Below are 20,150 nucleotides of genomic sequence, written 5' to 3'. Positions count from 1 at the left end.
CAGCAGTACTGGAATAAACACTCACATATGATTCAACCCTGTCTCTGCTTTAATTGGCTCAAGTAGTGACAGGCAGCCCGGACCCAATAGTTGTCTGTTTCAACAACAGAAATAAAAACTACAGACAGTTATTTCTTACTCTGTCAGGATGACAAATGTCTAAGGTCAACAAAACTTAGTGTTGGCAAAGGTGGGGAGAAGTAGGCATTCTCCTGTACAGTCAGCAGAGTTGTTCTGGAAGCCAGGGAATAAAAGACTCCAAAGCCCATCTCTCACCCAAGTTTACAAAGGCAATGGTAGAAGGTGTCCATCAGAGGATGTCATAATAAAGAATGGCGAACAACCTAAATGTCCATCAACAGGACCAATAAGTTGGGTTTCCCATTTAAGGGGAACACTCTATAGTAATCTTAAATAATGTTGTGAATCTATACTAATCAATTTATCCCTGTGTGAATAAAGCCATTTACAGAGCATGTATAGACAGTCCCCGACTTCTGGTGGTTTGATGATGATTTTTTGTTTTTACAGTGGTGCCAAAGCAATACACATTCAGTAGAATCAGTACCTTGAATTTTGAATTTTGCTCTTTTCCTGGGCTGTTGATATGCTGTGAGATACTCTCTGGAGAGCCACAGCTCTCAGATCACAGGGTCAACAACCCACACTAGTGTATTCATTGTGTTAGGTGACTTTGCCAACTGTGGGCTAATGTAAGTGTTCTGAGCACGTTTAAGGTGGGCTAGGCTAAACTGTGATGTTCGGTACATTCAGTGCAGCAAATGCATTTTCAACTTACGATATTTTCCATTCACGATGGGTACATCAGGACAAAACCCCATTGTAAGTCAAGGAGCACCTGTTGCTTACATGCTCACTGTGATTATCTTAGGTGGCAGATGCTGGGTTGTTGTTAACAATTTTACAGTTAAAACTCTGTCACTATGCCCGACCACTGTAGCTCAGCAGTTGAGCGAGCCAGAAACGAAGAGGCCACAGGTTCAATTCAATGGTCAGGGCACATGCCCGGGTTGCAAGCTCCATTCCCTGTGGAGGAGGTGCAGGAGGCAGCCAACTAATGATGTTTCTCTCTCAATCGATGTTTCTGTCTCTCGATCCCTCTCCCTTCCTCTCTCTCTAAAAAATTTTTAAAAAACATATTTTTTTAAAATGAAATAAAATAAAGATTAGGACACTAAAGCATAAAGAGGTTAAAAACAAAAAACAATGTCACTAACAATTGGGTGGTGGGGGAGGGGATGTTGGCATCCAAGTTTGGCAAAAAGATGTTAAAAGTTGTTTATAAAAGAATTCTGATTCCAAGTCTCACTGGGGACTCAAATGTCCACGAAAGAAAAACAAGCAGATAACAAAAGTGAACCCAAACTGCCTACTGTCCCAGGAACCACTCAGTGAGAGGAAAAGCAAAAGCATGTAGTATGCATTGTCTCACTGAATCCCAATAGAAGCAGTGTTGTTATACCCATACTTCAGTGTGAAAACTGAGGCCCCACATAGCTCACTTCTAATCGGTGGAGCCAGGATTTGAATCCATAAGGTCTGTCTGAAGCAAGACTTTGATGGTTTGGTCACCTAACAGCCAGCCAACTGCCTGGCACCTCCTCCCTCTGACCCATAACCACTTGTCTTTACCTGGGACCCACCCCAAGGCTCTGAGTTCAAGCCCCACACGACACCCATTGGCACCTCTCACCAGAGCTCCTCGGCCTCCCTCTGTGCCTGCAGCCGTGCTTTCTCTGCAATCAGCTCCTCAGAGATCTCTTCATAGGGCTTGTCGCCAGGGCCTTCTCCCATGATCCAGACCCAGACCTCGCCATCTTCCCCCAGCAGCCACTGGATGTGCTTGTCACTCGCTGCTTCACAACATGAGGAGGAACAAGAAAGGAAGAAGAACGGGTCTGAGTTCTAAGTAGTAAGAAAGGGCCTAGTTTCGCCGATGGTACATAACCACTCTACAGTACTGTCATCAACAAAGAGGATTCCAGAGAGACACGGGCCTGAGTGCAGGTCCATGGCCATCTCTCCCTCCCACTCCCTCTGGGGAGCAACACAGCAGCCAAGTCAGCCTGCTGAAGCGGGTGTCCAAGTCTGGGACTGTGTCTGAGGGTGAGCACCCTGACATCTTCAGCAGAGAGAACATCAGCTACAGTGCAGCACCCCCTGAAGGAAGTGACTGTGCCACCCGTGGACCAAGGCAGTTAGGGGCCAGTGAGCCTTCTCCTCTGTCCTCTCCCCCCTCTCTCTCCCAGCACCCCTCCTGTCCACTGGCTGAAAATAAGGAATTGGAGATGGTGGAGTTGCAAGGTGAAGCAGCTAAGCCTTGGGTCTCCCTGACCCACATCCACCGGTAACATGAGCAAGAACAAAACCTATGTCTCATTAAACTACTGAGATTTTCAGTTTTCCTATTGCAACAGATCCTATTGATTACCACGACTAAAATGGAAATCTCTCCCAAAACTGGGTACCCCTGAGACAGAAACAGAAACTACGGGTCATTACCTAAGCAGTTGGGTGCCCAGTGATGTTCAGCAGGCTGAATGGCTGGCGAGCCATGTTATGCAGGAGCAAAACTTTGGGTGAAGTTGGTGGGCGCTGTAATGTAAAAGGCAGACCCTCCTGCCTCTGAACGCGTCACTCTGAGGGGAGAGACTGGAGAATAGGAAATCGGTAGTGTGTGCTGGTTGCCAGTGGGAAGGTGTTAAGAGAAAGAAACTGGTTTGAGAAAGAACTGAATGCCTTGCAAGTGGAAATGAAAAGAAATAGAGAGAATACAGAAATTTGGGACTTTGTATGATTGGGAAAACCACCTCTTTCTAGGGCCTGAACTGCAAGAGATGGGGCTTTTAAAGGTCTTGCGTGACAGCCCCATAAAACCTGTCAGGTGAATAAAGCAAGCTGGGCACAGAGCCTGTGGCAGCCATGAGAATGCACCCAGACACCCAACCAGGGGGCATAACGCAGCCAGCACTCCCGTTCCTGTGCTCTCACGTCTGCCCAAGGCCATGCTCACAGAGGCAGCGCCTAGCCTTTGCCTGAGCACAGCAGGCTTATTCCTGGGAGACAGCAGACTCCTCTGGTGGGCAACTCCCATGAGGCCTAGACAGACCTTCCTTGGATTACACATCTGCCCAGAACACCTCCACCCAACCTGACTCTCCCATCTCCTTCACTCAACCAACCTCCTCCAGCTCCCAGCCCTTTCTCACTCACAGGCATTTACTCAGTAAAATCCCTGTGTGTTTAATCCCATCCTTGTCTCTGCTCTGCAGAGGAGCCAGGCTAACATGAGTACATTAAGAAGGGGTCAAGGGGCGGGGGGGGGGGGGGGGGGGGGGTGGGGAAGATGTGTAATACTTTGAACAATAAAGATACATTTTTTTAAAAAAGAAAATGCCATCTTCTCACACTTACTTTTACAAAGAGCCTAAGACAGGTACTCTAGTTCAGCGGCCACCAACCTTTCGGATCTCACGGACCACAGTGGTCCATGGACCACCAGTTGGCGACCGCTGCTCTAGTTGAAAGGGAGAGGCATAGAGGTGAAGAGGCAAAGAAGTACAGACAACCTGTGAAACGTGTCTAAAAACGAATGGTAGATGTGTTTGCTGGGACATCGAAGCAAGGACAAAGCAGCCTGTGAGGCAGAACAGCCAACAGAAAACGCTACCCCAGAAGCCAGGGGGCGACAGAATTCAGGAATTAGGAGAGACCAGCTGTGTCACAGGCTGCTGAGGGTGGATGGGTAAGACTGAGAACTGACCACTGATTCAGCAACATGGAGGTCATGGTGATCTTGATAAGAGTGGGCTCGTGAGTTTGTGGAAAGGGATGCTTGGAAACTGGAAACTTTTAGAAGAAAATATAAAAGCATATCACTATAACTTTGTGGAAGGGAAGAATTTCTTCTGCAAGACATAAAAAGAATAAACTGCAAGAGACTGTTGATAAATTTGAATACAGATTAAAGTTTAAAATTTCTATACAAGAAAACACACCATGGAGACAATTAAAATTCAGCAAATGATAGAAGCTATTTGAATACACATAACTGTCAAGTGATTGTAACAATTAATAAAAGCAATAATAACAGCTTACAATTACAGAGGGCTTATCTGCTAATCGCAGTTCAACACATTTTATATGTATCAACTTATTAATGTCTAGAACAATCTTTCTCTACGGGGTCCTGTGAGAGAAATAAGCCCTATAAAACAATTCGAGCCTGGCTGGCATAGCTCGGTGACTGAGCATCAACCTATGAACCAGGAGGTCACGGTTCAATTCTTGGTCAGGGCACATACCTAGGTTGTGGGCTTGATCCCCAGTGTGGGGCATGCAGAAGGCAACTGATCGATGATTCTCTCTCATCATTGTTGTTTCTATCTTTCTCTCTCTCCCTTCCTCTCTGAAATCAATAATAATATATTTTTAAAAAAATGAAAGAGACAAATTTAACAAAATGTGTTGTCTCATCGCAAAAACATTTGCTGAGAGAAAGTGAAGACATACTAATGCAGCTGAGGTTCCCAGTCTCTACAATTATGTGAGCCAATTCCTTAAAATAGAGAGATGATAGATTGATAATAGATAGATAATAGGTAAGTAGGTAGATAGATAATAGATAGATAGATAGATAGATAGATAGATAGATAGACAATAGATAATAGATGATGATGATGATAGATAATAGATAGATAGATAGATAGATAGATAGATAGATAGATAGATAATAGGTAGGTAGGTAGGTAGATAGATAGAATCTCCTAAGGGACCAGCCACTTCCAATGTAATGGTGCCTTCCAGTGAATCCTGCAGGGAGTGGCTGCCCAGCAGCTGTTGTGTTCTCTTAGCTAGGTGCCTTTTGTTTTAAGTGGTAAGCCTTAACCTTCTGGGGGTGGGGAGGGGAAGAACTCAACTAGGCACGTGATAAATGTGCTTATGTTTATCGGATTCCTTCAACATACCAGGTTTAACTGAAACCATCTCATTTCATCTTCCCCACAAATCTGAGATAAGGTCTCTCATCATCATCTCCAATCTACATAAGAGGAAACTGAGGCTCAGGGAGGCTTGAGTAACTTGCTAACCTCACATCAACTAATGAAAAATAGGAAGAGGCCAAGCCAACATGTGAACTCAGGCGCGCTGACCACTGCACGACTGCCTCTTGCACAAAGGATGCGACAGCCAGCACGGTATGGGCGTGAGAGTCATTGTCAAGAACGCCGGGCCGTTTCCTGTTGTACTCAGAACCACTCACTGAGAGTCAGCAACACAGACACGGGGTCGGTCAGTCACGTTAACCATCCTCCCTTCACTCCCTCCAACCTTGTGACTGTACAATGGCTCCTGAAATAGCTCCCCAAGTTCAAGGCCACGTCTCTTGCAGAAGCCTTGCCTCTCTTACGTATAGAACAAGGGGCAAACCCAAGATCTTCCACTAGGGCATATGCCCCGTGTGTGCTGGCACTCGTTGCAGTGATCACTGGGAAATCCCAAGTGTCCTGCCTCCAACCCAGTTCCCTTCAGTCCTGAGACACCGCAGAATCAATGTCCAGTGAGAGTCTCTGGACCAGGCTTACTGCTGTCCTTCCCAGCTCCGTTTTCTCCTCTGGAACAACGTCTCACAACTTAGTCAATAAAATGAAAGGGCTGCACATGTACTGGGGGCAGGGACCAGACCTCCTAATTCTTTAGCATTTCAGAGTCTGGGTGTGAGAACCCAACCAGGGTGGCCAAAAGATAAGCACTTGGATGAAATGAGAGGGTAAACATAAAAGAACCCTGAGACCTAAAGAGGTGTAATTTTGTACCCAAAGAATTTAGAACCCCAGGTCTAACACAAAATCTGGTTCCAATTGGGAAAATCCTAAGAAGCTTTGCTAATTTTTACTCGAGAAAAACCTGGAAAGCAGCCATGCTGGCCACTGGGAGGGACAGCCTAGGGACAGGCAGCGGTTGGTAACCTGCTACTTCTCAGCCCAGCTACTCTGAGCAGCAGCTGGACGGGGACCTGGGGTCAGGTTACAGGGAGTCAGGAGATAACCAGCAGGTAGCCTTTCTCAGAAACTGCCCTGCAGACTCCCAGCAGGAAGGGGACGCGGGGAGGTGGCAGCCATCAGCCCCTGAGGCAGGGGAGAGAAATGAGCCCTGGCCTGCTCAGCCCAGCATCCCCCCTGGGGCCCTGCACCCAGCAGAAGAGTGGCTTCCCTCCATCCAGAGCTGAGCAAAACTCACTCTGTTCAGTCCCGGAGCTTTTGGCAGCCCGGCTGCCAGGAGAAAGTGGGGGAAGGGGACAGGAGGAGGAGAGGGCACTGTATACACTGAAACTCAAGTTCTCGGCGGGCCACTGGCCACTGAACAGGCGTATGGCCCAGCCACTGGCCTGTGTCTACCCCATCCCTGTGCCCAAGCTCTTATGTTCCTCATCAACATTACTACTATTAAACCTTTTAAACTTTCGCCAATCTCACTGTTTAATTTGCATTGATGCCGTTTACTGGTGAGGTTGAACTCCTCATTGTGATTTGAAATTTCACTCCTGTGAACTGCTCCTTCATCTCTTTTCCCATTTTTCTGTTGTTTAGCTTTTGCTAACTGATTTGGAGCATCTCCAAGTTCCCTGGACACTAATCCTTTGTCTGTTAATATGTTGCAAATATTTTTTCTTTTTTTATCTCCTGTTTTCTTCTTTTTTAAAACTAAGTTTCATATCTTTATCATGAAGATTTTTAAAAATCTAGTCATATTTCTCTTTCAATGCAAACAGGAATAATAACTTATTTCACTGGTGTGAAGACACATTTTAACATTTCTGAAATCAGGGTACGCCTTATAAATGAGGAAAGAGTGAAGTTAGGAAAAAGCAATGGGTTCTCTTCCCAGCCTTACTCCTACATTATTAACAGAACTTAAAGCCTGTGGAAAAACAATAAATTTATCTTGACATTTCAACTTGTGAACTTCCCTGTAGCTCCCAGCCCTGCATCAGACAGCACGGCTACTCACGGCTACGGCTACTCATCGGCACGGAATGCCCGGTGCTGGACTCGGCCCAGCCCAGCGGGAGACCTCCTCAGAGGAGTCTGCGGGACCACTAGACAACCCCCTGAAATTCATCAGCGTAATTATCGGTACTAGTGAACTCACAGCGACGGGCCGAGAATACTGAGCTGTTTCTTTCATGTGATTCAGTCACATTTTACAAACGAATGCTTTCCCCTTGTTCCTTGGATTATTCCTGGCTTTATTCCTAGATATGTGTCCAGTTTGCAAACTCTAAGAACCATGAATAATTTGTGTCACTTAATTCTAGCCAATGCCTCCAGACTCTTTGAGTTCGTTTGACCAAACAATGGTGGATCTGGTTTAATTTACAGCTTTTTTACTGATTGCAGAGAGGAAGGGAGAGGGAGAGAGAGATAGAAGCATGAAGAGAGAGAATCATTGATTGGCTGCCTCTTGCATGCCCCCTACTGGGGATTGAGCCCACAACTCAGGCATGTGCCCTTGACCAGAATCTAACCCGGGATCCTTCAGTCCGCAGGCCAACTCTCCATCCACTGAGCCAAACCAGCTAGGGATACAGCTTTTTTTTTTTTTTTCCTTTTAAGCAGCATATAAAAATAGTTATCTTTCTAGCTATGATATCTTAGATTTTATGAAACATAAAGGGCCCAACTCCCAGGTCCCTAAGGGGAGAGGTAAAAGAAGGCACTGAAGGGACCCAGGAAGGCCCCACGCGAGGTGCTCCACCTCGCTCTGCCTGCTGCCTGCCCCTTCCTCCTTAGCATCCAGAACTCGGCCCCTCTTGGGGGACTCCCTGAGGCTCCCCCTCCCAAAGCCTTCCGCTGGACACTGGACGAGGCTATGCTTTCCATTCTTTCCTGGAGACAATGCTCAGAGCTGACAAGTAAGGGCTCCAAGAAAGGATGATCTCTCGCCACAGCCAAAACAGTTGCACCCTCCTCCCTGGGGACACCCACGCCTGCCAGGCACTGGGGAGATTCTGTCAGTGGTCTCCCCAAGGCCCCCCCCCCGGCAAGGTACTGCCCTAGAAGCACTGCCCCCAGTACCCAGGAAAGGGGTCTGAGCAACAGCTCCAGAAATCTGGGCACCCCCACCCCTGACACCCCAGTGTTCATTGGCAACTTGGTGATCCAAGTGCATTTACTAGAAAACTGTTGGAACCAACAGAAAATTTCATGCAGGAGCTTGAAGAAAATCAGCATGCCGAGATCAACGGAGCCCACACCACGTCTGGCAACACGGGGTGGGCAGAAGACAGCTTCAAGCCTGGGTTTCTGTTGGTGTTGAATGACTTCTACTTGATGCGCTGAAAATCCTAACAGTGAGGGGGTGCTGGTGGGTTGGCCAAATCGCTGGTGCTGCATCACTTTCCCCTCAGAGGGAAAAAATGCAGGGAGCAATGAAACCAATGCAAAGTAGAGTTAATGTCCAAATAATTACTGACTTTAACAAATCTTGAAAGATGATATAAATAAACAAAATCTATTTAAAATCCTTGATTAGCCCGGCCGGTGTGGCTCAATGGTTGAGCACTGACCAATGAACCAGGAGGTCATGGTTCAATTCCAGGTCAGGACAAATGCCCGGGTTCCAGGCTTGATCCCCAGTGAGAGAGCATTCAATCAATGATTCTCTCTCATTATTGATGTTTCTATCTCTCTCTCCCTCTTCCTTCCTCTCTGAAATCAATAAAAATATATTTTTTAAAAATCCTTGATTATACCAACAAAATAATGGAGAATTGAAAAATACCTTTATCTTTTTCATCTTTAGTAAATAATGTTTCAATCTTGATAACGGTGGAGAAAATAAATTTGAGTGCCTTTCTTTAAACAAGTTTTAAAATAGCATATGCCATACATTTTCCAATAGATCCTCCTAAAAACAAAACAGGGACAAAAGGCGGAGAGAAAGAAAGAATTTAGGCAATACAGTATACACTAAGCAGATGCAAAGACGAAAAGCAGGACTCGTGGAACTAAAATCTAAGTCAAAATCCTAAAACAAGAAATGAAAATGAAATGAGTTAGAAGTATGAGGGAAAAGGTGACAGAATGCCCATTACTTGTATATCACAGGTTGTATTTTGGCTTCTACAATATATCCCCATACACGTGCATATGGTGATTTTTATTCTTCCACTAAAGATTTTCAAGGTCTAGGGCGGAGTCACACAGCACAGCACCCAGTCTTTCACTCAAGAAGAAATCGGTAACGCCTGTCCCGCCAACTGAGCCCCAATGACATACGAGGCTGCAAGGGTCTTAGCAGCTACTCACCCGCCCACCACACACCCACCAAAGCCCTAGGCTGTGTTCACAGTCCGGACAGAAACAATGCAAGCAACACCCATGGTCTCATGGTACTTTCAGGCTCATGGAGGAGACTGGCCTCAACTGAGCAAACAGATTCAGAAGCAGGAAGAGGCAGGGGAAAGAGAGGAGAAGGGAGGGAGGGGGAGGAGGGAGAGAAGGAGGAATCCATAGAGACAGAAAGGAGTCAGTGGTGCCAGGGCCTGAGGGGAGGAGGGGATGGGGAGTGACTGATTCATGGATGCAGAAATGTTCTGGAACAAGATGGAGGTGGTGGTTACACAAAGTTTTGAATGTATTAAATATCACTAGATTGCACAGCTCTTCATGGTTAAAATGGTAAAAAAAAATTTTAAATATATTTTCTTGATTTTTTACAGAGAGGAAGGGAGAGGGATAGACAGTTAGAAACATCGATGGGAGAGAAACATCGACCAGCTGCCTCCTGCACACCTCCCACTGAGGATGTGCCCACAACCAAGGTACATGCCTTTGACCAGAATCGAACCTGGGACCTTTCAGTCTGCAGGCTGATGCTCTATCCACTAAGCCAAACCTGTCAGGACTGAAATGGTAAATTTTATGTGGTGTGGATTGTAGCACAATTTTTTTTGTTTTGTTTAAAAAAAAGCATACTCTTTTATTAAAAAGTATCTGCTGTTGAGGAGTTAGGATCAGGCAGTTTAGGGTAAGGGCCCAGGAGAGGGAAGACAGCAGATCAAGAGGATGGTCAGGATGTGAGCAAGATCGGCAGAATGTATCAGCCAACTGTAGGGCTGCCCTTCCCACCCCTCCACCCAACCCAAGAGCAGGAGCTAAAAGCAGGAAGGCGAGGGCAAGAGGAGATTGGCTGGTGATAAGGAAGGAAATTTTCAAAAGAGCCAATAGAAGACAAGTGCAGGAAATAGAAACCCCTAGACTGGTGAGCTTCTGCAGCAACCCTTTTTGGGAGGGACCCTCTCACATGCCGAGAGCCTTGTTACTTTCGCTTTAATAAATTTCTCTCCCTTTTGATTACCCCTCCCTTATCTGTGAATTCATTCCAAAATTTCTGGAGACAACAAACCCAACAGCTTAAAATCGCATCTCACTGTGAAGAAAACTGGGCAGAGTGCCGTGAAAAGAGATTGGGATGGGGCTCCTTGGGAAGGTAGTCAGTGAAAAGCTCACCATGTACTGAGAAATTAATGCTGGAGGGAACTGGCCTCCAGAGGGCTCGGGAAAGAGCAGAGGGACCCCACTGGGTGGAAATGGGTTGGAGAGTGGGCAGAGCCAGTGAAAGGCATTTGCATTTTCTTTGCCACTGAGGAAGGAACGGGCATGAGCTAATTAGCATGCTGAAAGGGCACTGGGAGAAAGGGTCCTACAGTGTCAGTGTGAGAACAGCGCTGCATTAGGGAGGTCTGCAGCCAAGTACGGTCAGGACTTCCACGCTGGGAAAGGGAACACAGTGAGGTTAGGAGGGCTTAGGCCCCAGGGAAGGTTGTTATGGTTACTGAATGAAAGCAGCTGCACAGCTAGGACTGTGTCCCACGGCTTCTTCAGGGCACAGACTAGGCCCACATGAGGCACCAAAGCCTGGGCAGGTATGCAGCAGGAGCAGCTTAATGCTTCGACACAGAGAGGATGCTGAGGAGGTGTCTCCCTCAGGCCCAGGTCAGGGCTGCTTCTGGGAGCTGCCCAGGTTGAGCCGGCAGGGAGAGGGGGTGCTAGGAGGGAGGAAGCCACCTCTTGACCCCAGCTGTGGGGATCAGAGGCAGTGGGCTGGGACCCAGCTGCACCGAGAGCGTTCCATAGGCTGGAGCAAGGTCCAGGCCAGGGGCCAGCATGGAGGCACGGGGAGACGCTAACACGGGGTGGCTGTGTGAGCAAGAAGCACAGAGGACATAAGCCAGCAGCTCCCTGTGTGCAGGCCTGAGTCGCAGTGTGGCTGTGGTCAGCAGCTAAAGAAGGAAGTGGGAAAGAGGGTGGGAAAGGTGTCTGGTCCCAGGCAAAGGATGTAGGGACGGATAGGGAGGTGGTCACCGAGCAACAGATCTAACACCGACAGAAACTGCCAATCACAACGGAAGAACTGACAGGCCGGGGGCGGGGAGGGGGCGCGGGGGGCGGAGGGAGGAGAAAGGGGGGAGGAGCTTTCTCGGTCACGACAGCGGTTCAAACACACGTGCCCTGTGTCCCAGGCAACACCGGCTCAGCCCCAGGACACGGGGATAGCTGAGTGAGCAGAGGGGCCGGAGCTTGTGAAGGCTGCCGCCCCTGACAGGGGTGTGGGTTCCTGTGCTGGTGAAAGAGCACAGGAGGGGAAGAGGTGGCCAAGGTCATGACCATGCTGGGGCTTGGCTGAAATACAGCAGGAACGTAATGTGATTGCCTTCCCGCCTCAGCCTAACCACACCGGTTCCTGTGGACATCAAATGGTGTCAGGAATGTGGCAAAGCAGCAAAAGTGACGGCAGGTGAGAGAGCGCCTGCGCTGAGATGTGTGTCTTCCACAGCGTGTAGGACGCCCAAAGATCCTCACCAAATATAAAGCGAAAACAAGAGACAGGCCGTGCCATCAGGGGAGTGATGCTTCTCGTCATAACTGTCACCTTTCACCCCAGCGATGTCTGTGCGGCCCCAAATGTGCACCCCAGGATCAGTTCTGTGACCTGGCACGGTCTGCATCACCAGTGTTTGCTCCTACCCTCTCCTGGCTCCACTGGAGAGCAGACACCACAGCAACAGGTGTGCCTGGCCCCACCCGGCCCTCAGCACCTGAGCCCTAGAAACGGCCAGTCAGGCCTGCTAGGAGCTGGGAAATGTCCCCAGTAAAGAGAGGGTGGGGTGGAGGCCTTAGGAGACAAGCCGCACTGGGGCCAATGGACAGGAGGAGGCGAAGCGTCCTTCCAGGTGCACACAGCCCAACAGGGCACAGCAGATGCGACCTTCAGGCAAACATGGTGGAGGGAGTGCCTACGAAGGTAAGGAAGAGGAAAAGGTCCAGCCCCCGGGGCCTGTCCCCACACACTCCCACTCTGAGCCACCATGTGGCTGCTTAGCACCTAGCCTTGCTCCCGGCTGTGTCTCCTGGGATCTGCAAAGCTCTGTCCAGTTGACCAAAGTCAGCACTTAGTTATGTTGGATAAGAGAGTGAATGAAAAAAATGAATGAGTGCACGGATGATCTGTTGAACTTGAGTCATAATTCAAAAGTGAATGAAGAGAAAAACATCAGTAACTGCACCCATGGTCAAAGTCAGGGGATATGTGTCCCAACTCCATTTCTTAGTATCTACATGATGGAATGAAACACTTCTGTGAGCCATGGCTTCATTGAAACGGGGTCCCCGGGCTATGAGAGTGTTCCGTGGGGGCAGGCACCCGGTAAACGTGAAGTTCACTGAGGAGGTGAGAAGTTGCTGAAACTTGCGTCATGACCCGAGGACAGGAAGCAGGAAGCAGGAAGCAGGCACCGTGCCTCCTGGACCGGCAGCAGGAAGCTGCGCAGCCTTTGGGGCACAGCTGGCCCCAGAGCTCCCCCTTATCTGCCCCGACAGCTCCACAGGCAGGACCGAAGCAAAGAGCTGAGATCTGAATGGGATCCTGACCTGGAGCACACACATTCCTCTGTGTTTTCTCCTCTTTTTCCATTCTTTATAAATCAGAAAATTAATTACCCGGAAAAGAGTCATCTGCACCAGAAACCCAAATGAGTTTAATGTATAATTTATACACGAGAATGTAGATGTCAGCGTGTGACAAATCGCCGTAAAAATATTTTTGCAGTTAATTTTCAGGCATCTGTCTTCTTCCCCAAGGAGTGACTGCACAGCCGATGTGAGGCCCCAGGGCCAGGCCGGGTGGGGCTAGCGATGCAGCTGCCAGCACAGCCCGGCCATCGGTCCAGCTGTGGCACCAGCCATGCGCAGCCAAGTCATAGCTCTGCACCCAGGGTCCTGCTGCATCTTGTGCAGAACGAGGACTTAACGTTCTGTGCCAGCTCTGGGCTGGACCAGGGATGGAAGACAATGGAGTAAGGCCTCCCACTCTTTGAGTCCCCGGGGGAGCCAAGCAAGGAGATGACGAATGCCAATGACAGTGTGGCAAGTGTAGGGCGGTGGGTCCCAACGCCAAGCCACTGCAGAGGATAAGTACTTCCCTGTGCCAGGAGCATCCCCAAAAGATTCCAGGGGAGGGGACCGGTCCTGAAGGAGTTTGTCAAGAGGATGAAGACAGGGGGACGTTCCAATAAGAAGAACTACTTGTGCAAAGACAGAGGCTGGAGCGAGCTGCCCAGGTGGTGTGAGGGTGGCCTGTGGCACACAGCAGGGACTGTCCAGTGAGCCCGGGGTAGAGAGCAGGAGACAAGTGCCCACGGGGCCAGCATGCCCAGCACAGAAAGAGGACTTCATCCTGATTGAAAACTTTAAACAGATCAAGTCTGCACTTCACTCCGGAGAACAGATGGAGGCCATTTTAGGCCGGTGGGGAGAACAGGGAAGAGGAATGAATGGTGCTGTGCACTCTGTGGGCAGCATGCACGGAGGGCCACCCCCAGACCCTGGGTCCTGCCCCCGCCTAGCAGCCGCCGGCCTCAGGGTGCCTTCCTTCACACGGGCACCGTCCCTGTGCTTGACCGCACATGACAGCAGCAAACACCTGAAATGTGGGCAGGGCCCTGCCTGCCGTTTGCAGTTGCTGCTGCCATTTGGGGCTGGGACTCTGGGCAGGACGTTCCCCAGCACCCCCTCCAGATGCCCATGGAGGATCCTCTCATACGAGGGTAGGGCGGAGGATACCAGTGCCCAAAGCTGGCCTCGCCCAGAACCAGTGTGCCTCCCACACGAGACAGGGAGCAACTGCACAGCTTGGCTGCACCGGCACCTTCGCCAGGAGTCACCAACAGTGTCGAAGACCATTTGAGGTCCCGACGGTGCCCTCCCAGGACTTGAGCTCCCACAAGACAAAGCACGTCCCATTCTCCAGCACCACCATGTCCCTGGGCAGCCCCCTCTGCTGCCCTGGGGCCCTGCAGACCTGGACAAAAAACCAAGGCTTGTGCTCCTGGGACCAGACGCTCACAGAACAAAGGTTTCAAGCTCCAACCTGGCATCCTGCCAGTGCCCGCCTTAAAGCAGAACCTAGCCTGGCATCAATAAGGAGCCCCTCAGTAACTCCCTGGCACATACCTCGCTTGACCTTCGGGGGCCTGAGGCCCTCCGCCTGGGCCAGGGCCTCCCAGGCCTCGCGCTCCCGCCAGCGCCGCAGCTGCTCCTCGCGCATCTTGTAGAAGAGGATGTGCTTCTGCACGTCGCTGAGCTCGGCCAGGAGCTCGGGGTCGATGTACATGTCGTGCAGGATCTGCTGCAGCATGGTGCCACCCGGGTGCCCACACCAGCAAAGCCTGGACGGCCGGGCACCCCAGGCTGCTCCTCACCCGGCTCCTCACTCCAGGGCCCCCCCAAGAGCCCCTTCTCCAGGCAGCATGTCACTCTGCCTGAGCTCCCAGCAAGCAGCAAACTCACTTCTCTGCCCGGACAGCAACGGGCCGGGCCAGCAGCAGGAAGCCGAGAGGCGGCTGGGACCCTAAGGGGAGGCAGGCACCAGGAACAATCTAGTCCTGCTGGGTCTCCAAGCGCCGCATCGCAGCAGCGCCTCGCCGGCTGGCCTGGGGTTCAGGGCAATGGGAGGGTCAAAGCTCCAGCTCCCAGGACAGCACCAGGCACAGCCCTGCCGGGGCCACGGGTGTCGAGTGATCTGTTAGTGGAAGGTAACGATGACACCAGCTGTATCGATGACACTGCCCCGGCCAGCCAGGAACCGATCTCTCCTCCGCAGGTAAGAGGAGGAGGCGGAGGCGACTTTGCCTACTAATTCCACGTCTTTTGAGCCAATTTCAAACAGGCCAGAGCAGCCAGCCAGCAGCCTCTGGGCTCCCCAGCCTTCCCGCCATGGCTCCACATTTCCAACCTTCTCCAGGACATCTGGCATCCTGAGGTAATGCTTTTAAACTCTGCCTGAGGGGAGGGGAGAGCTTCCTCTGTGTTAGAGCCAAGAAAGAAAACAACATGGAATCTGGAGGGACCACGGAAGGGGCTTCTCCGTGGAGTTCAAGGACAGACGGAGGCAGAGAGCCTCTCCCTTTCCCGACAGTGAGGTTCTGGGCTGGGCATGGGCTGACAGGTGAACCCGCAGTTTTGGTGGCTGTCGCTGATCTTTTTGTTGTTTGTTGCAGGTGTCTGAAGGTGACCAAAAAGAATGGAACTGCGCGTCCAGGAGCCCGGAATCTGGCGCACCCGGACAGAGCTGATGTCGCCAGCTGTCAGGTGGGCAGGAGCCACTGTCACTGAGACCGGACCCGCCTAACAGGTGCTCAGAGCTGCTCACAGCTGCCCTTGTACTCCCATAGGAAGCTGGGGTGCAGGGTCGGTGACTTGCCTATGGCTACCCAATCAATGAGCTGCCACATTGGGACCCCACCCAGATTTCAAATTTAACACCCACTGGCAACTATGACTGTTTTGATGGTTTAAAAAATGTAACGCAAGGAGGAGAAAATGAACAGGACTCGGCACTGTGGCCTGGTGGCATCGGTGACCTCCGTGTCCCTTTCCTCTCTATGAGGACGGAGGTGGATCAGGCACCCAAGAGTGATGGACCACAGGGAACAGGAAGAAAAATTAAGGGGGTTCAGATGAGCTTCAAGCCACAGCATCACAACGAAGCGTGGAGGCCAGGCTGCCCTCCCGAGGTCTAGCGGGCTTGTCCCCGTATGACCCAGACCTTGGAGCTCCCACACAGAGGCTCCTGCACACAGCGCCGGCCCTGGACCCTGCCTGGCCCTTGCCCTCTCCTCTGTCCTCCCACCTCCAAGTGCTGGCCTCCCGAGGTTCTCGCACGCAGAACCTCCTCCAGCCTCCTCCTGCCTCCTACACACTCTTCTCCTTCCTACGCGAGCTGTGGCGGGTGGGGCCGGAGCCCAGAGAGTAGAAGGGGAGAGAGGACGCGCAGAAAGCGCTGGCTGCCTCCCCCTTTTCCTGGGTCCCCCAGGCCCCTACACGAAGAGGGCGCAGAGAGCACTGTGCGCGCAGCAGGACCGGCAGACCGCTTGCGGGCGGAGGTCCCGGTGCGCGCGGAGGGGGATGGTGTCACTCTTGCGGCGGTGACCCCGTTCGGGGAAGGTGGTCAGTGGTCAGACGGGAAGCACCCCGTTTTGTGCCGCAGGGGCGGGGTGCTCCCTGGCAATCCTAGGTCAGTGGGGCAGGAGGCCAGGCCATGGAGGGCAGCGGGGCGCCGGCGGGGTCTGATTTCCAGCGGGCGCGGCCAGGAGCTGCTCCGCCCGCGTGGCGCCACCTCCCGCTGGGCGGCCGCCCGCCGATCCGCCCTCCCTGGAGCTGCGGGCCGCGGGGCCCCGGGCGGGGGCGCCCCCTGGCGGCCTCGAGGAGCGGGACAGCCTATGTGGGGAGACTTGGCCGAGCGCCCAGGGACGCAGTGGGAGGCTAAGGGACGTGCCAGGACCTGAGGAGAGGGGAACCCCTGGCCAGCCAAGCGAGGGGGACACGGCGGCTGGTAATGGCCCGGACCGCAGTGGCTGGGGCCGCGCACGAAAGGAGCCTGCGGCGGTTCCTTCGAGGGAACTCCTGGGGACTGAAATGGGGCCGGGCACCTGGGGTTTTCAGACATGGGTTTCTGCCGCCTTTCAGCTGGGTTTATGCTGTTTTCATTTTTTGCTGGCCGATGTGTACGCTGGATTTTGCATGATGACGCGGTTTCTTCTGCGGCCGCGGTGCGCACACTCAAGGTTGTGCGAGCGACAGGAAACCACCGGAAGAATGTCCCCTCGGTGGGGTAGGGGCTGCCCACTGTGGAGCCACACTTCACAAAGGCGTAGCGAGGAGAAGTGTCCAGGGCAGATAAAATGAAAAGGCGACATGCATAATATTGTGCACAGTGTAATCCATTTTTTAGAGTCCGTGTTTATTTTGTGTAGACAAAGGAAAAAATATCGGGGAACACACATGGTTCTTTGCTTTCTTCTGGGAAGAGGGAGGGAGGCCACTTTAGACAAGTCCATATTGTTTAATGCTGTGAGTAAGCTACATAATTCGTATGACTGAAATAAAATATATTTCAAAAGGCCTTTAAAAATGTGACTCCCAAATACTGGCCTCTGAAAGTGCGGGGGGCAGGCCCCGTCTTGTCCATCCCGTTCATGTCATCGGGGGTTCAAAGCTGAAGAAGGCATTGCTCAGACAGCTCTGGTGCTGGATAGGAACAGAGACTGAAGAGCAGGAGGCAGGAGAATGGTGGCAAACGTTGGCCCAAGCCTATGGCCGCGGCCCAAGCCCAAGCCTACGACAGAGGCGATAAGTCCGTGCTGGCATTGCCAGCGGGAATCACGGAGGGCCGACTTGGAGAACCCCAGAGCCTCCTCTCAGGCATCTCTGCTTCCACCTAAAATCCTCTTAAAACTAAAATCAGATCAGATCTCGGTTGAAATCCTTCCAGTGGCTCATTTTATTGAGTCAAAGCCAAGTCCTTGCACGGTCCCATGATCTGCCTCCCTCTGCTCACCTCCTCAGGCAGCTCCTCCCACCACCAGCACGCTCCCTCCCTCCCTGGCTCCATCGGCTGGTGTCCTTGGCTTTCTGCAGACCCCAGGCACCCTGCCTCCCCAGGGCCTTACACTGGCCGTTCCCTCTGCCTGGAACCCACATGGTTCAATCACCCCCTTCAAGTCTTTGCTCAAACCTTTAGCTCCTCTATACTCCTGATCCTCCTCCTCAGTTTCCCCCTCATCCCTTACTTTGTAAAATATCATCTTACTTATTTGTGTTTTTGCCTCTCTTCCCTGAGGAGATGACAAGCACCGCAGGGCAGGTGCCCCACTGACGCCCTCTGCCCGGAATGCTGCCTGGTCTCAGCAGGTGCCAGATAAATGCCTATTAGAAGAGAGAATGGATGAAGGAACTTTCAAGGCGGAGTTCATTAGAGCTGAGCGTACACCGGGGAGGCATCCAGAACAGGATCCTGGACAGAGGTTGCTGGAGACGGGGACCTGGAAGTCATGGGCAGATAGGCTGAATCCGCGGGCTTTAGGCAGCCCTAGGCTGCCGGCCACGGCTGTCCTCTCACCCTACCACAGGCTCCCTCCAAGGCAGGGTCAAGGGTTGGCCGGAGAACCCCATCGCCTCGGCTTGGAAACCCCTGGGCACAGCCACCCCGTGAAGATCCGCTACAGGAAGGCTCTCCTTACTTTGCCCACCTCCCCTGCACTGAGTCACGTGGGGAAGCTGCTCCCTAGAGCACATTTGGGATCTCACCTGCTCTCAGTTTCAAAATCCCAGGCTCAGTGAAAGGCCAGTGGTTTTCGCCTTGTCACCAGTTAAGCTCTACTGAAAAATTATGGCCATAAAAATCAATAGTGTCCCTGTATGAGCACAACAATTACTTAGAAAATACCAAGTGGGAAAGATCCCGTTCACGATAGCAGCCAAATAGATATGAAATACTGAGAATGAGTTTAACAAAGTGGGGAGCTGTGTGAAGAAAAGTGGAAATCTTCCCTGAGAACACACGTCGGGTTTAAGTGGGTAGAGGAACACGGCACATTCAGAAAGACCTAACGCTGTAAAGTGTTCGGTTCATCTCTGTTAGGGGGCCTCCAAGAGGCTCCGAGAGCCCTGCCTCCTGACATCATGGCCTTCTGTGGCCCCTCCCACTCCCATCAGGGTTGGTCTGTGTGATCAATAGACTATGCCGGAAGTGATGACCTGTCCCCTTTGCGATTAGGCAATAAAGACACGTGGGCCCCTTTGGGTTCTCTCTCCTCCCATCACTCTCTCTGGGGAAACCATGTCATGAGACCCCGTGGCAGGGAACTGAAGCTCCTGCCAACAGTCAGATGGGTGAGGGTGGCAGAGGCTCTGGGCAGGTGAGGCTGCAGCCCTGGCCAACAGTTTCACTGAAACCCCACAAGGGACTGAGCCAGAGTCACCCAGCAAGGCTGTTCCTATAACCCTCAATATATGTATTGCTAAACTTCCAGGCAATTTGTTAAGCATCAACACGTAAGTAATAAAATATTAAATTAATTTATACATTTAATACAATTTCAAGCCAAATCTGAAAATCAACTTCGAAGTGGGGAAGAGACGTGATAAAATAATCCCCCAGTTAGCCAAGAGAATTAACATGAGAACAGCCCAGAAAATAATGAGGAATGTTGAACTCTACTGTCGGTATTCAAATGTGTAAAATCAAACATTTCAGTTCTGACACAAGAACAGGAGGATGGAAGTGAGAAAGCCCAGACACAGATCCAAATACTATATGTGCAATTATTTAGTATCTGATCAAAATGGCGGTTGATGGGGGGTGCTCATTCCATTAGCAGAGCAGGGATAATGAACCAGATCCTCACCTGTGACCTGTGACCTGTGACCCTGCCAGGACCTCCCTCAGTGGTTATGCTCTCTAGGGGTTCTGTGGCATGGATAAGGTTAATTACTACAACATTAGTCATAAGAGTGAAAATTCCAAAAGTATGACTAATATTCCATTGTATATGGGGTGTCCCCCCCAAAATATATACACACTTTCAATGATTATTAATTCCAATGGGTTAAGTCTGAAAAGAAAGAAACATCAACTGGAAAGGGTGTATACCTTTTTCCGGGACCCTGTATAAACGCACCACACCTTCCTTATTCATTCATTCCTCAACGGACACTTGGGCTGCTTCCGTATTGTGGCTACTGTCAATAACGCTGCAATGAACATAGGGGTGCAGATATCTTTTC

General features: G+C 51.1%; 1 protein-coding gene across 2 annotated transcripts in view; it reads right to left on the bottom strand.

Annotated features, from left to right (window-relative positions):
• Window positions 1-14,721, bottom strand: part of SH2D4B (SH2 domain containing 4B) — a 73,232-nt gene extending 58,511 nt beyond the window's left edge. For both annotated transcript variants that reach the window (XM_070431969.1, XM_070431970.1), the window contains exons 1-2: window positions 14,538-14,721; window positions 1,715-1,877 (exon numbers count right to left, since the gene is read on the bottom strand). In XM_070431969.1, coding sequence (XP_070288070.1) covers window positions 1,715-1,877; window positions 14,538-14,721 — 347 coding nt within the window. The remainder of the gene's footprint in view (window positions 1-1,714; window positions 1,878-14,537) is intronic.
• Between the last annotated feature and the right edge of the window lie 5,429 nt (window positions 14,722-20,150).

This window comes from Myotis yumanensis, unplaced genomic scaffold (assembly GCF_028538775.1).
Source record: "Myotis yumanensis isolate MYYU_CA2020_CCGP unplaced genomic scaffold, mMyoYum1.0.hap1 SCAF_13, whole genome shotgun sequence".
Classification (NCBI taxonomy): domain Eukaryota; kingdom Metazoa; phylum Chordata; class Mammalia; order Chiroptera; family Vespertilionidae; genus Myotis; species Myotis yumanensis.
This window is presented reverse-complemented; position numbering and strand designations above follow the sequence as displayed.